The sequence below is a fragment of the Sinocyclocheilus anshuiensis genome, unplaced genomic scaffold, assembly GCF_001515605.1.
Source record: "Sinocyclocheilus anshuiensis isolate Anshui unplaced genomic scaffold, SAMN03320099.WGS_v1.1 scaffold659, whole genome shotgun sequence".
Classification (NCBI taxonomy): domain Eukaryota; kingdom Metazoa; phylum Chordata; class Actinopteri; order Cypriniformes; family Cyprinidae; genus Sinocyclocheilus; species Sinocyclocheilus anshuiensis.
In genome coordinates, this window is record NW_015549698.1 from 388,728 (window position 1) to 409,584 (window position 20,857).

The 20,857-nt window shown below is 39.3% G+C and overlaps 2 protein-coding genes across 3 annotated transcripts in view; one reads left to right on the plus strand and one right to left on the minus strand.

The window, feature by feature from the left end:
• Positions 1 to 17,374, plus strand: part of myo6a (myosin VIa) — an 89,575-nt gene extending 72,201 nt beyond the window's left edge. The window contains exons 28-35 of one of the 2 annotated variants that reach the window (XM_016449821.1): positions 1,947 to 2,025; positions 2,762 to 2,922; positions 5,776 to 5,814; positions 6,137 to 6,175; positions 6,812 to 6,915; positions 7,486 to 7,617; positions 9,518 to 9,733; positions 16,011 to 17,374. In XM_016449821.1, coding sequence (XP_016305307.1) covers positions 1,947 to 2,025; positions 2,762 to 2,922; positions 5,776 to 5,814; positions 6,137 to 6,175; positions 6,812 to 6,915; positions 7,486 to 7,617; positions 9,518 to 9,733; positions 16,011 to 16,210 — 970 coding nt within the window. In that variant the 3' untranslated portion in view covers positions 16,211 to 17,374. The remainder of the gene's footprint in view (positions 1 to 1,946; positions 2,026 to 2,761; positions 2,923 to 5,775; positions 5,815 to 6,136; positions 6,176 to 6,811; positions 6,916 to 7,485; positions 7,618 to 9,517; positions 9,734 to 16,010) is intronic. The other variant, XM_016449822.1, reaches the window with a different exon arrangement.
• A 1,113-nt stretch (positions 17,375 to 18,487) lies between these two features.
• LOC107660503 (interphotoreceptor matrix proteoglycan 1-like) overlaps positions 18,488 to 20,857 on the minus strand; it is a 17,508-nt gene continuing 15,138 nt past the window's right edge. The window contains 2 exon segments of the mRNA XM_016449816.1: positions 18,488 to 18,799; positions 19,245 to 19,322. Coding sequence (XP_016305302.1) covers positions 19,283 to 19,322 — 40 coding nt within the window. The 3' untranslated portion in view covers positions 18,488 to 18,799; positions 19,245 to 19,282.

Sequence of the window (20,857 nt, forward strand, 5' to 3'; positions counted from 1 at the left end):
TTTTTTTTTGGGGGGGGGGGGGGATCTATAATGAAAAAATCTTAGCTCAGTTGTCCAGTAAAATGTCAAGCTTCTCTTTGGTGACACATGCCAGACTCCTTCAATCATTTAGTCTGCTTAATCTCTAAGATTGTTCTTTTCTGATAACCAGGGCTTAAAGTTCTCCGGCACCGTGCCGTTGTTGTGCCGAATTCTGCACCCCTGCCAGATTCTGCATCCCCTCGTTGAAATCGCTATCTGATTGCCTAATCCCAACCCCCCCCCCATAAAGCAAATGTAACATTTTCTGACGTTTCAGTGTGGATGAGAAACTATTGGAAAACATTTGAAAACGTGTGGACTGAGAGTGTTTTAAACTATTTCAAATTTTGTCATTTTAAAAGAAATTCAAGCAGGGCCGGTGTTGTGCCGAAATCTGCACCCCTACCAGATTATGCATTATGCATTATGAAATCGCTACCTGATTGCGTAATCCCAACCCCAACCCTAATCCTAACCCCTCCCCCACACCTACTCCTAAACCTACCAATACTAGGGGATGCATAATCTGGCAGGGTGCAGAATTCGGCACTACACCGGATCTCCGGTGTGCGGCGTTTGGCTGCTGGAAAAAAAAGATAGTCATCCTACATTTAAAAACACTTGTTGATGTCACGTTCGAGTTCATGAGTTCACCTACCAAAGAGGAACACTGCTTTCACTCTCAACCAAACTAACGTTACTAGACAATCAGAAGTTTTTGCTCTTATAAACACGAGACGTGCATTAGTATCCAATTGCAGAGTTGCAGCTGATGAATGGAAAAGAAGCCTGGGTCTCGAGCGCGACACATTGAAAAAGCTGCGAGGCGCATGCGGTGAGTTTGGGTTGCTTAACGTTCATCATCAACATATTTCTAAATATGCGATGTACTGTACATCGCGATTTCAAAATAAAAGTTTCTGACTTTGCATGTGGCCAAATATTAAAATTAAATGGATTTAAACGTCGTTGAAATACATGAAACATCACCAGGCCATTGTCGCCCTCTGCAGGTATTTGTTATAATATAGGCATATTACGTTATGTATTTAACAGTGTTGTTCAATAAAACCATTTACTTGGTTTTGATACTTTATTTGAGGCCAATTATTATTGCCTCATCGTTACTTTATATATAAATATAGTCATATTAAAGTCTGTTTTTCACTTCTATTTGTATTACAATAAGTAGATTACTTGTTTAGCAAAATAATAGTTAAGCCCTAGATTAGTTAAAACATTTCAAAATACAACTGCATTATTTTAATTTTTGCGATTAAAAACTAGATTAGTTCAAACATTTCAAAATACAACTGCATTTGTTTTACTTTTTGTCATTTAAAAGACAAATATTTTGTAATTTGAACATTTCATAAAGTATTAAAACATTGTCTCGTTCTAGTGAACCATGTATCTGCATTTTGTCTCACCTTGGGAGCTAAGTGTATCGTCACACCCCTAGTGTCTGTGAGCGTGATAAAGCTCATAAAGTGTATGATATAGCTTTCATTCTTCAGGTCAATCATATATTCATGGAGAAAAAAATCAGTTTGAATAAGGAAAGCGATAACTTTGCCATAGCATCCTTTCAAATGTTAGAGTTGCTCCCACCATAATCTGTAGTCTGAGCCTGTCAAGGGCTAACAGCAATGGCAGATACGTTGCTAGTTAGTTTCAAGGAAAATCATTTTCAAATAATGTTCTTTTTTTTGTTTGCCAAATAACCCTGTGTATGTGTCTGCCCCCGCAACCCCCAACCCCCGGAAAAAAGTTCAGTCTCAGGATTTTTTTTTTTTTTTGCTTTAACCCCTGGATAACTCATTTCACTTAGAGATACAGCACAATGTGGAAGAAAAGATCTGTCACTAATTCTGACGTTATCGTCTCCAGCTCTGCTGAAGCTTCTATGTGTCTGTCTGTTTTAGGAAAGCCGGGATGGAGTTGAAGAGGAAGCAGGAAGAAGAAGAGCGCAAGAAAAGAGAGGAGGAGGAGAGGAGACTGCAGGTGACCTCAGCTTTATACGTCACATTATTTCTTCTGCATTTTCCCTTCATGTTCATCCCTTAGCAGGGTCTAAAATAAACCTTTAGTCACACCTGCCGATAGGTGGGAATTTCCTGGCCAGGAATGTTTCTTAACAGCTGTGTATTTTGGGAAAAAAAGTGTTTTTGCACCTGTGAGAAGAAGATAGACGTTGTTTCTTTACATACTGTACCTTACATACAAAATGGACCTTTTTGCAAGTTTCTCAGCAGTGGAAGTCGTCATAGTTGGGTTAACTTCGAGAGCAGTGAGTGGGAGAGTACCACAAATATATTTTTTGCATTCCCATTTGCTCAAATAGCAAAAGAAAAACTCCACGATAGTGTTTCCACGACTTTCAAAAAAGGAAATAAACTGAGAGAAACTGATAATGGCAGTCAGAAGAGAGAGCGATGTCAAATTTGCCATCCCTTCCATAGACGCTGCTTTAGAAACACCCTCACATTAGCGTTAACTGTTTTTTTGTAGTTTGATGTAAAGGTGATATAATACAAAGTATAGTTTTATAAAGTTTACATAATTTGTTTACGATGGATTTACGATGCTGATGACCGTTAAACACAGTCTTGTGAAAAGGGTCAATTATAACAGCTGTTTGAAAACATAAGTGCTGCTTGCGTTTTTTTGTGCCGAACACTTGTGTTGGTAGCAGCTGATTGGTTGATATGTGACTAGTGTCTCTGCTGGCGTGTTTTAGGAGGAGATGGAGCTGCAGCTGCAGGCGGAGAGGGAGCAGGAGACGGCCCGACAGCCCGTGCTGGAGCAAGAGCGGCGAGACCGAGAGCTGGCCCTGCGGATCGCTCGGAGCGAGGCTGAGCTCATCCCAGAGGAGACGCCCGTGGAAGTCGGACTGCGCAGGTATTTGTGTCCCTCTGAACGCCGCTGCCAGCTGCCAAGCAAATGGCATACCTTCAGGCTGATGATACACAGGGCAACTTTTTGAGCAATTTTGCCGGGCAATTTTTTTTGAGCAGTGCTGCTTGGGCACTTTCCCACTGAGAATGGGTAACAAATTTCTATCTGGATACTTTAGATCGGTCATGGGCCCTGTGTCTCACCTGGTTTCCCATAACTAAAGTTGCCCGGCAACATTGCTCGAAAAGTTGCCCCGTGTATCATCAGCCTCAGATGTTTACCCAGCACACCCTACAGTTAAACATGCCCCTTATAGCAATCTTACATCATAATGACTCCAGTGGGCTGAGGAAAAAAAAGGCATTGTACAAATTAGAGCTGTCAAAATGGCAAAAAAAAACTAAATTTGAATTTTGCACTTAAATATTAGCAATATTCGAATTATAATCGAATTTAAAAGGCATAATTACAGTTAGGGGGAAAAAGCTTTTGGCTTCTCTCCTGAGGCCACTAGAGGGCGCATCAAGCAAAATATTACTAATGCACATTTATTAAAGCTAGGGTTGCACGATAAATCGCATGCGATTGTCATGCGCATCTCGTCAGTAAAGCCGGTTCTGTGATTAGTAGTAAATCTCCAGCACGTGTTTTCAGATGAAGCGGCATTTAATACACAGAGCCATAGATCACTGACAAGCTACGCAATATCGCGTTCATAATCGAAGGCGATTCATCTGTTCTGCGATAATGAACGCGATATTGTGTAGCTTGTCAGTGATCCACGGCTCTGTGTAGTAAATGCCGCTTCATCTGAAAACACGTGCTGGAGATTTACTACTAATCACAGAACCGGCTTTACTGACGAGATGCACATGATCATCGCATGCGATTTATCGTGCAGCCCTAATTAAAGCAATAAAATAACACGACTATTTTTGAAAAAAGTGCGTAATGTTTAAAATAATGTTTATAAACCAAATATAATTAATTAAGTTGCTTAAACAATTAGAAACAAAACGGCACCTTGTACATATGTGTAGTTTAATACAAAGGACCGAAAACCAATAACAAAGAGTACTTTTTATATTTAAAAATATGAGATGCAGTGGGATGGGGAAAAAACCGCCATAAAGTTTTGAGACGTGTTTGTAAAAGTTGAACTTTTACATGACTTTCTAAACATGTGACTCTCTTGTGCGAGACGCGAGTGCAACAGTGATAGATGTCCATCTAGAAAATGTGATAAATATGTGTTCTGTGTGAACGGCTTGGTTTCAGTTTTGCCATAAAAAAGATCTTCTCCGCATTGATGTTCTGTTTTCCCGCAGTATTTTGAATGAACAACCAGCATCGCTGAACTGGATAGGCTAACAAAAAATTCAAATGCAACGACACTTACATCGTCATTGCATCATGTGTGCCATTGATAAGGCTGCCTGAGGCACACCTAAAATGTGGATTTTTATTTTAAATTCGACAAATATTCGAAATTCGAATTTTTATTTGACAGCCCTAGTACAAATGAATTACAATACATGTACTATTACACATTCATTTATATGTTAGAGTGTTTCTTGTCATGCAAACAGTCAATCATGCAGCTGCAGGTTAAAGGAATGTGCTCAATGCACAGGGGTTCAATGCAAGTTTAACTTAAAACCACATATGTGACCCTGGATCACAAGTCTTAAGTGTCAATTTTTCGAAATTGAGATTTATACATCATCTTAAAGCTGAATAAATAAACTTTCCATTGATGTATGGTTTGTTATGATAGGACAATATTTGGCCGAGATACAACTATTTGAAAATCTGGAATCTGAAGGTGCAAAAAAATCTAAATATTGAGAAAATCATCTTTAAAGTTGTCCAAATGAAGTTCTTAGCAATGCATATTACTAATCAAAAATGAAGTTTTGATATATTTACGGTAGGAAATTTACAAAATATCTTCATGGAACATGATCTTTACTTAATATCCTAATGATTTTTGGCATAAAAGAAAAATCGATAATTTTGACCCGTACAATGTATTTTTGGCTATTGCTATAATTACACCCCAGCGACGTAAGACTGCTTTTGTGCTACAGGGTCACATATACAGTGCAACCAGATAACAAGTTTTGCTCAAATAATAAAAATCTTTACTAAAGAATTTATGTAAATTGATCAAAAGTTACCATAAAGACAATTATGTTTCAAAAGATTTGCATTTCAAATAAATGCTATTCTTTTGAATGGTGTATTCATCAAAGAAAATGTATTAAACTATTAAGTGTAGTTTTCAACATTTTTTTATTTTTTTATAGCACATTATTTATTTGGTAACCCTTTTACAATAAGGTGTCATTTGTTAACATTAGTTAATGTATTAACTAACATGAATGAATAATGAACAATACATTCATTACTCTATTTATTCATCTGTGTTAATGTTACTTAATAAAAATACAGTCGTTCATTGTTTGTTCATGTTAGTTCACAGTGCATTAACTAATATTAACAAACACAACTTTTGATTTTAATAATGAATTAGTAAATACTAAAATTAACATTAACTAAGATGAACAAATGCTATAGAAGTGTTGTTCATTCTTAGTTAATATTAACTAATGTTGTTAACTAATGAACCTTATTGTAAAGTGTTACCATTTATTTTTATAGCATAATAAGCTTGAATATATCAAAAGGTCAAGCATAATTTGATTTGTCATGCTTTGACCCCTTTCCTTCGTCTTGAACCTGGAACATTCTTAGAAAGCATTAATGGTGGTGGGATTTTGTTTAATTACCGGCGGAGACTTTGATTAGTTTCTCCGTCACTCTATTTAATGCTCTTCCTGTCTGTTTTTACAGTGTTGCACCACCACCACAAAAACTCAAGAGCTTGACCATGTAGGTTACATTTTTTACTGTCTCCTATTTAAATCTTTATTCTTTGCTGAGCATTTCTAGTTTAGTTTAAAAGCAGCTTTTTGTCAACTTTTTCCATTAAGCACCATGGGTGCAGCTTATGTCGAGTGTTTAAAACCATTGCAGTCTCAGCAGACAATCACCAGAATCATGACATTCAGGCATATTTAATTGTCAAAACAGCTATGTGGCAGTTTATATTGGATCCTGTTTAGTCAAATGCAAAAATGGAAAATCCTATGAGCAGTTTACTAATGACGTCATATGCTAACATGTACCATGGTCCAATAATCATGTCCTTTAGGGAGGAAATGGCCAAGGAAATGTCTGATCTTCTGGCTCGGTGGGTAGAAGGGTTTGTTGTTGGCACTACAGATATACACAACCAAAAATCAAAACATTATCCACTGAAATGAAAACAAAATGACCTTGTTCAAGTCTGAAACTGCATAAAATTTGAATCATTCTGATCATACTCATAGTCCAATCACAATATTTCCATAATTTCACACAATATTTTGTAAATCAAAATGAATCCAGAGTTACTTGTTCTTTTATTATTACTTCTGTCTGTGAATTAATGTTCCTTCCTTGTAATTTATTAAATGCTGATTTGTCCTTTTTTTCTTTCTCTGAAATTGATTTCCTGTTATTGCTGTTGTGTAAACCTTTCTTTTCTTCGACGGATCTCTGATACCATCTGTGTTTCGCAATTAAATTGAGACATTTTTGTAGCAATATTTAAATAATATTGTTTATTAGCATGTGCTTGATTTAGTTTTAAAAATGAAGGGGTTTTGTAATTTTGATTAATTGTATGTAGTGATAATCTGTCTTTTTACATTTTAATTGGTACGTTGAGATCCTTGTTTTTGTACCCGTCAGCTTCTCAAATGAGCAAGAGTCCAAAAAGAGTCAGATCAGTAGGAAATTGTATCTGTTGTGTAACTGTATATGTTTGTGTTTTCTGTGGATTCAGAGGTCCACAGGTGACTGCCACAAATGCTCAAGCTGATGTGAAGAAATATGAACTCAGCAAGTGGAAATATGCTGAATTACGGGACGCCATCAATACATCCTGTGGTAAGAAAGTTGTTTTCATGACTGCATATGAATATGACATAGATTTGTGTTTTATGTTTGTTTGCTTTTTTACTTATGTTTATGACAGTATACAGCAGTCCAAGAGTCCAAACCACACATGAAATTGCTTCAATTTGCATTTTTATCCAATTTAACACAGATATTTGCTTTACAAATTATATTTTCAGCATAACAAATCTCACTTTTGCTCTCAAGATGGCACAGACAAATCCTGATGATCATGTGATCCGTTACTTGAAGTTTCAAACAATGTCTTGTGTGCTTCAGCGTAAGAAAGACAGTCACAAACCCCATGTCACAAATTTGCTTTGCATTCTTAAAATCTGAAAGTTCCATTTTAGATTTTACCTTTTGTTTTAAATGTTAAAAATTTTTGATTTCCACATAACTTTTTATGCTTATGAACCAGAAACATAGCATATAATCTGCTTGTCTTTTGTTACTTACACATTATCTGCTTGAAATGAACTTAATTCTGTATTGATGGGTAAAAATGTGAATGTCTGTTTTGTTTCAGTTTCCAACTTTCTTTTTACAATATCCATCTAGATATCGAGTTGTTATCTGCGTGTCGTGAGGAGTTTCACCGCAGACTGAAGGTCTATCACGCGTGGAAGTCAAAGAACAAGAAACGCAACACTCAGGATGAGCAGAGAGCACCAAAAGCCATCACAGACTATGGTAAGAAAAATCCCACTGGAGATCTCCTTTAAAAACTGAGATCAGCCGGATCTAGAGTTAGGAGGAAATGCAAATTGGATACTGTAGACAGAAATAATTTTGTGTGGGTTTGTTTTTAATAGTTGACATAATTGGAAGCCAAGGCTTCGTAGGTGAGTAAGGCCAAAAAATAAACCAACAGCTGACTAACTCCCCAAAACATAACTAAAGGACCTAATGAAATGCAAAGAGAAAAACATCCAATATTTAGCCTAACTCACTCACTTAACTAAGCTAATAGAAAACAATATTTACAATAAACAAAATATCCCTTTTCCTGCTGCTTTCCTAACTATTATATATATATATATATATATATTTAATGTTTTTGAAAGCAGAATCTTATGCTTACCAAAGCTAGATTTACTTGACCACAAATACAGTAAAAACAGTCATATTGTGAAATATTATTGCAATTGAAAATAAATGTTTTCTACGAGGGCTTTTTAGTGCCACGTTAAAAAAATTAAAAATCTTAAGATTACGAGATTAAAGTCGTAATATTTCGAGAATAAAGTCGAAATTACGAGAATAAAGTCAAAATACTACAAGAATAAAGTCGAAATATTTCGAGAATGAAGTTGAAATATTACGAGAATAAAGTCTAAATGTTTTGAGAATTTAAAATTAAATTGAATTTATAATGAAAATAATGTCTCATTATTGTAATCGGAAAGACTCACATGCCGCTTAAACTGAAGTGAATACAGCGATCTGTCACGCCACATTAAAGAGCGTGAAAAAAACACATTATTGTAATATATTGCTTGTATTTCGCTATAAAACTGACAGATTTTGAAAGCTGAGACTTTGGAAAATCTCCCGGTGCTCCCAATCCGGGCCATTTGCATGTGCAAAAGGCTAGAATATACTCTCAAAATATTATAACTTGAACCTTTATTCTCAAAACATTTCGACTTTATTTTCGTAATATTTCGACTTTATTCTCGTAATATTTCGACTTTATTCTCGAAACATTTCGACTTTATTCTCGAAACATTTCGACTTTATTCTCGAAACATTTCGACTTTATTCTCGAAACATTTCGACTTTATTCTCGAAACATTTCGACTTTATTCTCGAAACATTTCGACTTTATTCTCGAAACATTTCGACTTTATTCTCGAAACATTTCGACTTTATTCTCGAAACATTTCGACTTTATTCTCGAAACATTTCGACTTTATTCTCGAAACATTTCGACTTTATTCTCGAAACATTTCGACTTTATTCTCGAAACATTTCGACTTTATTCTCGAAACATTTCGACTTTATTCTCGAAACATTTCGACTTTATTCTCGAAACATTTCGACTTTATTCTCGTAGTATTTCGACTTTATTCTTGTAATATTTCAACTTTATTCTCATAATATTTCGACTTTATTCTTGTAATATTTCGACTTTATTCTCGTAATTTCCACTTTATTCTCAAAATATTACGACTTTAATCTCGTAATCTTAAGATTTTTTTATTTTTTTTACGTGGCACTAAAATACCGTCATAGTTTTCTATGTGAATATCTGTTAAAATGTCATTTATTGCTGTGATCAAAGCTGAATTTTCAGCATCATTTCTCCAGTCTTTAGTGTCACATGATCCTTCAGAAATCATTCTAACATGCTGATTTGATATAAACAAAAAAAAAAAATTATTATTTTCATCAATGTTGAAAACAGTTGTGCTGCTTAAAATTTTTGTGGAAATTTTGATACTTTTTTTTGGTTACTTTAATAGTTGAATAATATAAGTTTTGCTATGGCTGGTTGGCGCCAAACTTTAGACTCTGGAGATGTTTTTTGTAACACTATTAACACACACACTATTAATGCTATTGTTGTCATCCCATTGTCCTCCTCCAGCCCAGCAGAACCCGGTTGTGCCTGTCCTGCCCCGGCAGCAAGAGATCGTCATGAACAGACAGCAGCGCTTCTTTCGCATTCCCTTCATCCGACCAGGAGACCAATACAAAGACCCTCAGAACAAGAAAGGATGGTGGTACGCACACTTTGATGGGCCTTGGATTGCCAGACAGATGGAGCTGCACCCGGATAAACACCCCATTCTGCTGGTGGCAGGTCTGATTCACTTTCACTGTCATCTTTTTCTCTCATTTGGAGATGTCGGTTCATTGCTGTTACCTCACTTTAATTTCTCACAGCATTACATTTGCTCTTGAGAGAAGCTGTTGGTGTCAGTGAATTGTGTTTCTGATAGAGATACTCAGTACATTGGTAACTGCATCAGTTTTTCCAAAATTGTAAAATTATGAGATCGGTGGAGAGCAGCATCACTCATTACATCACTACTTTTTGGCTGAATTGTTTTACAGTATATGCCAACCTTTACAGCCGAGTGTATTGAGGAAAGTCTTTCAGATCAATCTCAGCATTTTGTATTAAGAAATAATTTTATTTAATATAGTAATGTGTAGTTAAATGTAACTGTTCATCAGTTTTAGGTGAATTAAAATAGGCTGTGTTCACACTGCAAGTGTTAGTGCTCTATTACCATTTAATGCTCAGATACGATTTTTTGTTTGGCTGTTCACATTGTCTTTTTTTAAAATATGGCCAATATCAGATTCCAGTGTGAACGAATGACGGTCCTAAACTGACCCGTATGTGCAAAAGGCATGATAACAATACGGCATGAAGCACACTCAAGTAAGGGTTTGTGAATTCATTTATAAGCTGATGTGCCACAAAAGCCAGTGAATCCAGTGAAGGAGGGCAAAGATGAGGAAAAAGAGTGCAAAGTTTTTAAATATTTACTGTTCGACCCCTTATGTTTAGCTTGTGGAGCTGTCACTGTAATAATTAAGAGTTTAACACCTCACTGTCTTTCCACTGAATACATCCACAACTGTCTGTAATATTCACCGAGTGATCAAAGAACTACCGGTATCGCGGTATGTAAAATCATTGGAGTGACTCCCATCAGCACAGAATTATGACGAATGTCGTTCTTGAATGATATGACCATTCTAACTCAGGTCTCATTGCAAACATCAGACCTGAATCTGATTTAGGACCACGTATGAAAGTATCCCAAATCTGAATTGTGATATTGTGATAAATAAAAAATATTGTGCTGTTCACACTGTCATAAAGATATGAGTCACATAGGAGCAGTATCTGTTTAATGCAGTTACTGTTATTGAAATCCTCATTGTCTTTTGCCAAAAAAAGAAGACTTATTACTAATAAACAATTACGTTACTTGAAAAGAAAAATTCTATATTCATGATATTAAATTATATAATCAGATTACATTTAACTGTTTTGAATTGTATTAAATTATGAGTAGCTTGACAAGCTACAGTTTCAGCAATAGCTTCCACAACACTGGGGGTTTATTATTATTTTTTTAGTCCAATTTGCTTACTTAATATAGGGATGCACTTGAAGTAATTCTGGTATCAGGCTAATGAATTTCCTCATTTAGTGATAGCCGTCATACTCAAAAATGCTCTGATACAAACATCCCAAGAGTTTGTGTTTGTTGTTATTACTGTACTGTACTTTATTTTATTAAATACATTTTTATGAGTTTATTACTTGCATACAGCATGGCTGAAATTGTTGTTGTCGGTAATAAGTACTAACAAGTACTTTTTTCACATTTTATATTTTGTTCACTAGAATCATTAGAATCTAGATTTCATTAGAAGCACATAGAACTTTAGTGTTCCCTTTCAGTCGGTCACTCTCGACATCACATCAGTATTGACCGACGAAATTGGTCTCTCGAAGCGAGATTCCAATCTGCTTTGAGTGTAACTAAACAAACCAATGCACATTGGCATGTAATGATTGCATCCAGCTGCCGCTGATCACAGCACGAGTATAATTAGGCAGCAGGTCTAACGCATACTCAGCTTTTCGCTTCGGAGCCGAGCGATCACATCGTTCTGCTCCTGACTACTCTACAGAGAAGACTGAATGAGTTCAGCGCACTCTTGGAGCTTCTTGGTGCTGGCGGTATGGCGCTTCAGCAGTGGTGGTTTCCCATGTCGAGTGTGTTGCACACATCAGGCTGCACTGCCCCCTGTTTGTGTTGCAGGCAACCATCTCACCCTGTGCGCTTCAGCACGCTAAATAAGCTTTTTTCCCTAAAAGAGCATTCATGGGTGCGTCTTTTTAAAGATAACGTTACGTCTGGCAAACTCGACGTTGCTTCTTTGTAAAGACAACATTGCATCTTTCTAAAGACGACGTTGCGTCTTGTTATAGACAACATATCACCTGTGCATTTCTGGTGGTGTACGTGGATGAGTCATGTTCTCATTGCAGGAAGATGTCCATCTTGGAGTTGCGGACCAGGCTCCATTACCTCAAAAGGGGCGGAGCTCCATTGCCTCCACCTCGTTCTAGCTCTCGTCCTGGTGGCAGTCAGGCGAGGACTACTTCAGGCAGTAGCATGGTCGGTCTGAGGGTAACAGTGATGGCAAACCCTCCAGGGAACCAACCCTTGGGGGACCATTGCTCCTCTTGCACTCCGCAACCAGATGAGCTGCCAAAGGAACGTGTTGGGCCCTCTACAAGAAGCGTACCAGCAGTATCCTTAGGCGCTCCTCCCGACAATCGGATGTCAATCGCTGCATCGGAGGGTGAGTCGGAGCTTTTTAGAGAGGAAGATTCGGCTGCGCTGCCACCCTCTGGGACGGAAGCAATGCCTGAATCGGATCCGGAAATGATGGCTATGCTTTCCCGGGCCGCTGAGAGGGTAGGGCTCGAGTAGAGACCTCCACACCTCCACTGTGTCCTGAGCCCTCTAGGTTGGACGATTGGTTTCTCGGGGTGGCCCACGCTGGTTCTCAGCGCCCCGCCCCGGTGCCATTCTTCCCGGAGGTGCATGAGGAGCTTACCAGGTCAGGGACGGCACCTTTTTCTGCCAGAAACCGACCTGCTAACTCCTACTCCCTCACCACTCTCGATGGTGGTGCAGCTAGGGGGTATACGTGGGCAGGCCACCCCGCCCGTCCAGGCCCCCTGTCAAACCTGGCGGTAAGCGGAAGAGCAAGAGGCCCTGGGACGGGCGACCCAGAGAGAGAGAGAACTGCTCTTTGGGAGATAGTGAACGCACCTCTCCCTCCCCCGGAGGAGGGCCGGGTGGAGAATCTTTGTTTCCAAAAATCTCGACAGAACAGCAGATTTCTCCAACTCTGGGTCCCAACAGGACACAGAGTTGCGGACGGACCAAACCCGGAACACACTCTTCCTCCTCTGATGCCAGCAGGCAGCAGCAGGCGGTTCGAGTGCGTCATCAAAGGCCCTACTCGCGCACCCTCTGCCCAATCGTGGAACCAGGTAAGCATTGCATCGCACACTCAGACCCCTCTTCGGACCGCCTACGAGCTGCCCAGGCTGGGTCCCGGGTACCGCAGGATCCGCAGGTACGTGGTGGTTCCATTGGTACCACTTATACAGTATCTGGGAGACTGGCTAGCGCTGCCCAGTCCGTCTAGCTGACTTCTTCAGACCATCAGACTCGGCTATGCGATTCAGTTTGCCCGGCGTCCCCCCAAGTTCAGGGGCGTCCACTTCAGTGAAGGCAGCCGATGCTCCTGTCTTACGTGCGGAAATCGCAGTCCTACTGGCGAAGGACGTGATAGAGCCAGTCCCTCCAGCCAATATGAAGACAGTAAGGTTTTACAGTAGGTTTTACAGCCCGGCGGTGGGCTATGACCGATCTTGGACCTGTGTCTCTTGAACCGGGCCCTTCACAAGCTACCGTTCATGATGCTCATGCAGAAACGCATCTTCGGATGCATTCGTCCGCAAGATTGGTTTGCAGCGATCGACCTGAGGGATGCGTACTTTCATGTGTCGATCCTTCTGCGCCACAGACCATTTCTGCAGTTCGCGTTCGAAGGACAAGCATATCAGTACAAGGTCCTGCCCTTCAGGTTGTCCCTGTCCCCCCGTGTCTTCACGAAAGTTGCAGAGGCGGCCCTTGTTCCCCTGAGAGAGCAGGGCGTTCGCATTCTAAACTACTTCGACGACTGGCTCATACTATCTCAGTCTCAGGATCAGTTGTGCAAACACAGGGACTTGGTGCTCTTGCACCTCAGCCGGTTGGGCCTTTGGGTCAACTGGGAAAAGAGAAAACTCTCCCCGACGCAGAGGATCTCTTTTCTCTGTATGGAGTAGGATTCGGTCAAACAGACAGCACGCCTCACAGAGGAACGTGCTTAGTCTGTGTTGAACTGCCTGAATATGTTCAAGAGCAGGATGGCGGTCCCACTGAAACAGTTTCAGAGGCTCCTGGGGCATATGGCAGCTGCAGCGGCTGTCACGCTGCTCGGGCTGCTTCATATGAGACCGCTTCAACACTGGCTCCATGGCCGAGTCCCAAGGTGGACGTGGTAGCGCGGCACTCACCGGGTCCATGTTACACCAGCCTGCCGCCAAACCTTCAACCTTTCTTCAGGCAGGAGTGCCCCTATTACAGGTCTCCAGGCATGCTGTGTGTTACACGGATGCCTCTACCACCGGCTGGGGGGCCACGTACGACGGGCCTACAGTGTCGGGTGTATGGACGGGCCCCCAACTGCACTGGCACATCAACTGCCTTGAGTTGTTAGCAGTGTGCCTTGCCTTGAACCATCTCAGAGGGCGCTTACGAGGCAAGCACGTGCTGCTCCGCACGGACAACACTGCGACCGTTGTGTACATCAACCGACAAGGTGGTCTGCGCTCCCGTCACATATCGCAACTCGCCCGCCACCCCCTCCTCTGAAGTCAGAAGCATCTGAGATTGCTTCGTGCCGTTCACAATCCGGGCCTGCTCAACCATTTGGCCGACGAGCTGTCATGAGCTGCTCTTCCCGGAGAATGGAGACTCCATCCCCAGACGGTCCAGCTGATCTGGAGACGTTTCGGAGACGCTCAGGTAGACCTGTTTGCCTCTCCAGAGACCTCTCACTGCCAGTTGTTTTACTAACTGAACGAGGAAACACACGGCACGGACGCACTGGCACACAGCTGGCCGTGGGGCCTGTGCAAGTATGCATTTCCCCCAGTTAGCCTTCTCGCAAAGACGCTGTGCAAGATCAGGGAGGACGAGAAGCCGGTCCTGCTTGTGGCTGGCCCAATCGGTCTTGGTTCCCAGAACTAATGCTCCTCGTGACAGCCCCTCCCTGCCGGATTCCTCTGATAAAGGATCTACTGAGACTCAGAGATGGGGCATCCTGTGGCACCCGCGTCCAGACCTCTGGTACCCCAAGTGGTAGTAGACACCATCACTTTGGCGCGAGCACCGTCTACGAGACACGCTTACGCCTTGAAGTAGGGCTGTCAAAATGCCTGAAAAACTAAATTCGAATTTTGTACTTAAATATTATCAAAATTCGAATTATATAAAATGCATAATTTCAGTTAGGGTGAAGAAAAGCTTTTGGCTTCTCTCCTGAGGCCACAAGAGGGCGCATCATTCAAAGCATAAGATAACATGACTATCTGCGAAAAAGAAGTGCATAATGTTTAAAATAATGTTTATAAACCAATTATAATTAAGTTGCTTAAACAACTATAAACAAAACAGCATCATGTATGTATGCATAATTTAATACAAAGGGCGGAAAGCCAATCACACAGAGTACATTTTTCATTTAAAAACATTAGATGCAGTGGGATGGGGAAAAACCCACCATAAAGTCTTGATATATGTTTTTTCAAAGTTAAACTTGCATTAATTTTACATGGCTTTCTAAACATGCGGCTCCTTTGTGCGAGACGCGAGTGCAACAGTAATAGATGTCCGTCTAGAAATTGCGTGGAGATGCCCGATCAGAGTCGTGCTTTCCTTTCTGCATCAAGTGTTGGAGCAAAAACTGTCTCCCTCCAACCTTAAAGTCTATGTTGCTGCGATTGCTGCTAACCACGACCCCATGGAAGGGAAGTCGGTAGGGAAGCATGACCTGGTCATCAGGTTCCTCAGGGGGCGATAAGGTTGAATCCTCCCCGGCCCCCCTCTATACCCTCTTGAGACCTGTCTCTAGTGCTCAGAGTACTACAGCAGGGCCCATTTGAGCCTTTGCACTCAGTCGAGCTGAAGTTTCGGTCAATGAAAATTCTGCTCCTGCTTGCATTGGCCTCCATCAAGAGGGTAGGGGACCTGCATGCATTTTCAGTCGATACTACTCCCTTCAGGGATCAGGTGGTGAACCTGCAAGCGCTGTCCCCGGAGGAGGCAGACCCAGCCCTAGTTTTGCTCTGTCCCATCCGAGCCTTGAGATGGTACATGGACCGGACACAAAGCTTCACGAGTATACATAGATAATATTAGCCCGTATATTGCTTCATTTCTAGATTAGTTCCTAATGTGTGACATCTGTTTTTGTGTTGATAGGTAAGGATGATATGGAGATGTGTGAGCTGAGTCTGGAAGAGACCGGTTTGACTCGGAAGCGTGGTGCTGAGATTCTGCCGCGCCAGTTTGAGGAGATCTGGGAACGCTGTGGAGGAATTCAGTACCTTAAAAACGCCATCGAGAGTAGGCAGGCCCGACCCACGTACGCCACTGCCATGCTGCAGAGCATGCTCAAATAAACACACACACATAACAGCTCTAGTTCCATAAGGGAATCTACCAACTCCTACATAACCAGCACTGACTTTCATTTAGTTCTTTTTTTTTTTTTTTTTAGTCTTTTAATATTCTTTTCAGTTTTTAGTCTTTTGACATTATTTTTGTTTTGTTCTTTTTAAGTGCTTCTTTTTAGTAGCTGTCTCATTTGTTCTGGATTTATTTGAATATCTGGTGTGTCGAATCATCTCATTGATCGTTAATTGCTGTTCTTGACAGTGTAATTGCCTCTAAACTGCCTCTTAATATAATTTACTTAATGTAATATTTTTGCTATGATATATGATGAACATCAGTAATCCATAAATACTTTACTGGCAATGTTCCTTGAGAGAAATTCAAGTTTCTTCCTAACGTTTGAATCAATCTCACGTTGAAATAAAGATCCTCTTTGACTTGCAGATGTAAATACTGATATTGTTCAGCACTGTACACTATTCTGAGTTTTGTTATTTACTGTGAGTTTAACTGCTTGCATAAAGTATTTACAAAAGCTACAATAAAGTAAATACAATAACTCTGGTACGTAATGACAACTAAATTATGACTGAATGAAAAATGTTTAATAAAAAATTATGATTTTAATAATACGATTTAGTCTTCTTGTGATATTGTTATTGTCCCTAATGTTGTGTAAATCTACGATGATGTGTGTGTTTTGCAAATGATGCAATATGACACACAAGGCATGGGTTGTAATTGTGATATCAGACCAAATATGTATAAGAGCAATATGCAAATGAGATTTATTTCTATATACAAAAGCAAGATTTGTATGAAACGAAACAAGGTACTGATGTAGGCATTAGATCTCCAGCTAAATAAAGTTGTCTGTTTTCTTCCAACAAGCACAGTTGAGATTTTTATAGATATAAACCAGCACAGTTGGTTCATAAATACACCAACTGTATTTACAAAAATACATATAGAGTTATGAGAGCCTCGTTTCAGGGATTACCTTCTATAACATTTCACAATACAATAACAATGATAAAAATATATATATTTAATATAGTACAAACAACTATTAAATGTCACTGTGATGAATGTTGTTGACTAAGGATTTAAAATAAATGCAAATAAGTGATGCTATTTACCGTTATTCAGGGCTGTCCAGGGACATCACTAACATACAGTGGGTACGGAAAGTATTCAGACCCCCTTAAATTTTTCACTCTTTGTTATATTGCAGCCATTTGCTAAAATCATTTAAGTTAATTTTTTTTCCTCATTAATGTACACACAGCACCCCATATTGACAGAAAAACACAGAATCGTTGACATTTTTGCAGATTTATTAAAAAAGAAAAACTGAAATATCACATGGTCCTAAGTATTCAGACCCTTTGCTCAGTATTTAGTAGAAGCACCCTTTTGATCTAATACAGCCATGAGTGTTTTTGGGAAAGATGCAACAAGTTTTTCACACCTGGATTTGGGGATCCTCTGCCATTCCTCCTTGCAGATCCTCTCCAGTTCTGTCAGGTTGGATGGTAAACGTTGGTGGACAGCCATTTTTAGGTCTCTCCAGAGATGCTCAATTGGGTTTAAGTCAGGGCTCTGGCTGGGCCATTCAAGAACAGTCACAGAGTTGTTGTGAAGCCACTCCTTCGTTATTTTAGCCGTGTGCTTAGGGTCATTGTCTTGTTGGAAGGTAAACATTCGGCCCAGTCTGAGGTCCTGAGCACACTGGAGAAGGTTTTCATCCAGGATATCCCTATACTTGGCCGCATTCATCTTTCCCTCAATTGCAACCAGTCGTCCTGTCCCTGCAGCTAATAAACACCCCCACAGCATGATGCTGCCACCACCACCATTTTAATAAATCTGCAAAAATGTCAACGATTCTGTGTTTTTCTGTCAATATGGGGTGTTGTGTGTACATTAATGAGGAAAAAAAATTAACTTAAATTATTTTAGCAAATGGCTGCAATATAACAAAGAGTGAAAAATGTAAGGGGGTCTGAATACTTTCCGTACCCACTGTAGCTCTAGATTTAATATTAAACTATACTTAAAGACATTTCGCACAGTGCTTTGGGTAAATCTTACAAAATTGGTTCATATTTTGTAGCAAGTTTTTGTTTATAACTTTAGTTTTTTCTTTTTAACATTTGTTCCTCTATAGCATTCAAAGAATATTTCCAACAAAGTTCTACTTTTCATAAGACAACCACGCTAAAAGACAAAAAAAAAAAATGAGTATTCGCTATGCGTGTGAAACAATTTATAATTATTATACACCAAAACAAAATGATGTTCCATAGAATTTTTGAACCGTGTGAAACTTGTGTATTCATTATGATCAAACAGAAGAATAATTCCCTCATTGTGAGGAAACCCATAATGCTTTCTGCCATGTGAAAACATTCAACCAGCTCATTTCTTGATGTTCTTATGAGAACGACAGGTTACATAACCATTCAGCTTGGCTCTCCATCTGTTCAGGATGTTTGGCCACTCATTCTACAGCCTTCGGGGGTTGTGGGATCATGGGAAGTCTTTTCAAACGTCTTTTAATGTCTGGATAAGCACCATCGGACGTCCCACCTCTGTTAAAAAAGAAACAAGTTGTTTTGCATTGATGTTGTGCAATAGATAAAGGATGTTTAGCTAATAGCTGCATGAATGATTTTGGACTTTTATTTATAATTATATATTCTGAAACCACAGACTGTATAAACGGTTTTGCTTACAAAAGTTATCCCATGTGACAAATTTAGTCTATAAAATTTAGTTATAATTAACCTTAAACATGACATTAAGTGAGACCTGGGGCCAGTTGTGTACACTTAGTCATTATTAAGACAAAAGGGTGATCAATCATACTCGTCAAATTAGACCAATCTATGTATTTATGTAATTGACTTAAAAAAGTCCAGTCTGGTGAATAGTCTAAGCAATTCTTAGTCTATGCAATTGGCCACTGGTCTAATAGTTAGAGATTCATTCTTACAACCACAACAAAAGTTGATATCATGTGAAATCTGAACTTACCTCAGTGACAGTGATTATAATGTGTAAATCTTCTGTGATTAACTCGTCAGGCCTGGTACGGTGGTCTGGTCTCTGCCTCTATAAAACAGGACAGCACATACAGCAATATGAAGCCTAGATTTTAAAAGGCAAAGAAAGACATCAATATCACCTGAAGGGAAAGCAACAAAAAGTCATATCCCAAGGACAAATTCACAGGTGTGTGATGCATCACAGTTTCTGTAAAAAAAGACATATTAGTAAAGGTTTTTTAGGTACAAAACAGGCTTTGTGTTTAGAACATGCTGGAAATTGTATCATATTGGGATTCCTTGAGTAAAGTCCTGTTTTATGGCAAAAGTGGTAACATGTATTTTCTATTAATTAATATAATTACAGGAAATGTACAAAAATATATAGATGGCATTGTACAATATTATTTATTTTTACAACAATATTATTTGTCAAGAAAGTGTGTTGAATTTCAGTGTGGTGATTCCATGGAATGATGCTGCAGAAGTAGAAGCCAAGCATTCAACAAAATGAGTTTACTCCCAGTGTAGATGTAAAGGACATTTTCAAATTAACCCATTAGTAAAGTGAATAAAGACCACCTAAAAACGTGTAAAAAATTGTTTTGAATGGAAAGTTATATAAATTTAGAAAATTGTGGAGAAGAAACCGTAATGGGGATTTCAATACAGAGCTGCCTTGCAATCCCAAATGAAATGCCTGAACTCTTCAGTTTCGAGTGTTTGAGAACAGCTTGTGCCCTAATCAGATACTGTTAAACAGGACGATGCATGTTTATAATGACGATGCTGGACTCTACTTTTTATTTATAGTTTTCTGGAATAATTTGATCAGAATTTCTGCTTGTGGAGGCTTCAGTTGTTAATCCAGAGCGGCTGGATGGGGGACATCTGACTGTTCAGACAGAGAAAAGAGAATATCCCAAAGATAAAAGGCACAGAATGAAAATGAAGAATGAGACGTATCTAAAGAGGTAAAAAGTGTTCATAAATGTGTTTAGAACAGAATAGACAGGGAAGCAAGTAAAGATTTGAGACATTTTATACAAATCAATTTTGTAAATAACTGTTACCATAGTGCCACATTCACTGTAATCCACTGTGAAGAGTTATTCTAAGAACGATTATATAAGATACATGTCTTCAAATGAGCATAATCCATATGCTTTTTTTTCAGGAATAAATTATTTCTTTTCTTAGTTTGTAAAAACAGACATGATGACATTGGACGTTAATACCGTTACCTTCAAAGTGTACATATAATTATTTTTTACAAACTTGAGTATTGGACCTAGAACATTCCTTTAAAGGGGTCCTATTATGCTTTTTCACTTTTTTAATTTTAGTCAGTGTGTAGTGTGTATGTTTGGGCATAAAAAAGATCTTCAAACTTACAAATCTCAAAGTCATCTCCAAAGGGAGATATTTCGTTTTTAAAAAATCCCTTTTCAAGAACTACAACGAACGGCTCGTTTGGACTACAGCGTTTGTTTTCCGGGCTTTGTGATATCACAAAGCGACTCATTAGAATAGCATTACAAATAATTCCCGCCTACAGAAATTGGAATGGTTGGGGGGTGGGGAGGGGCGAGGTTGTGGTTA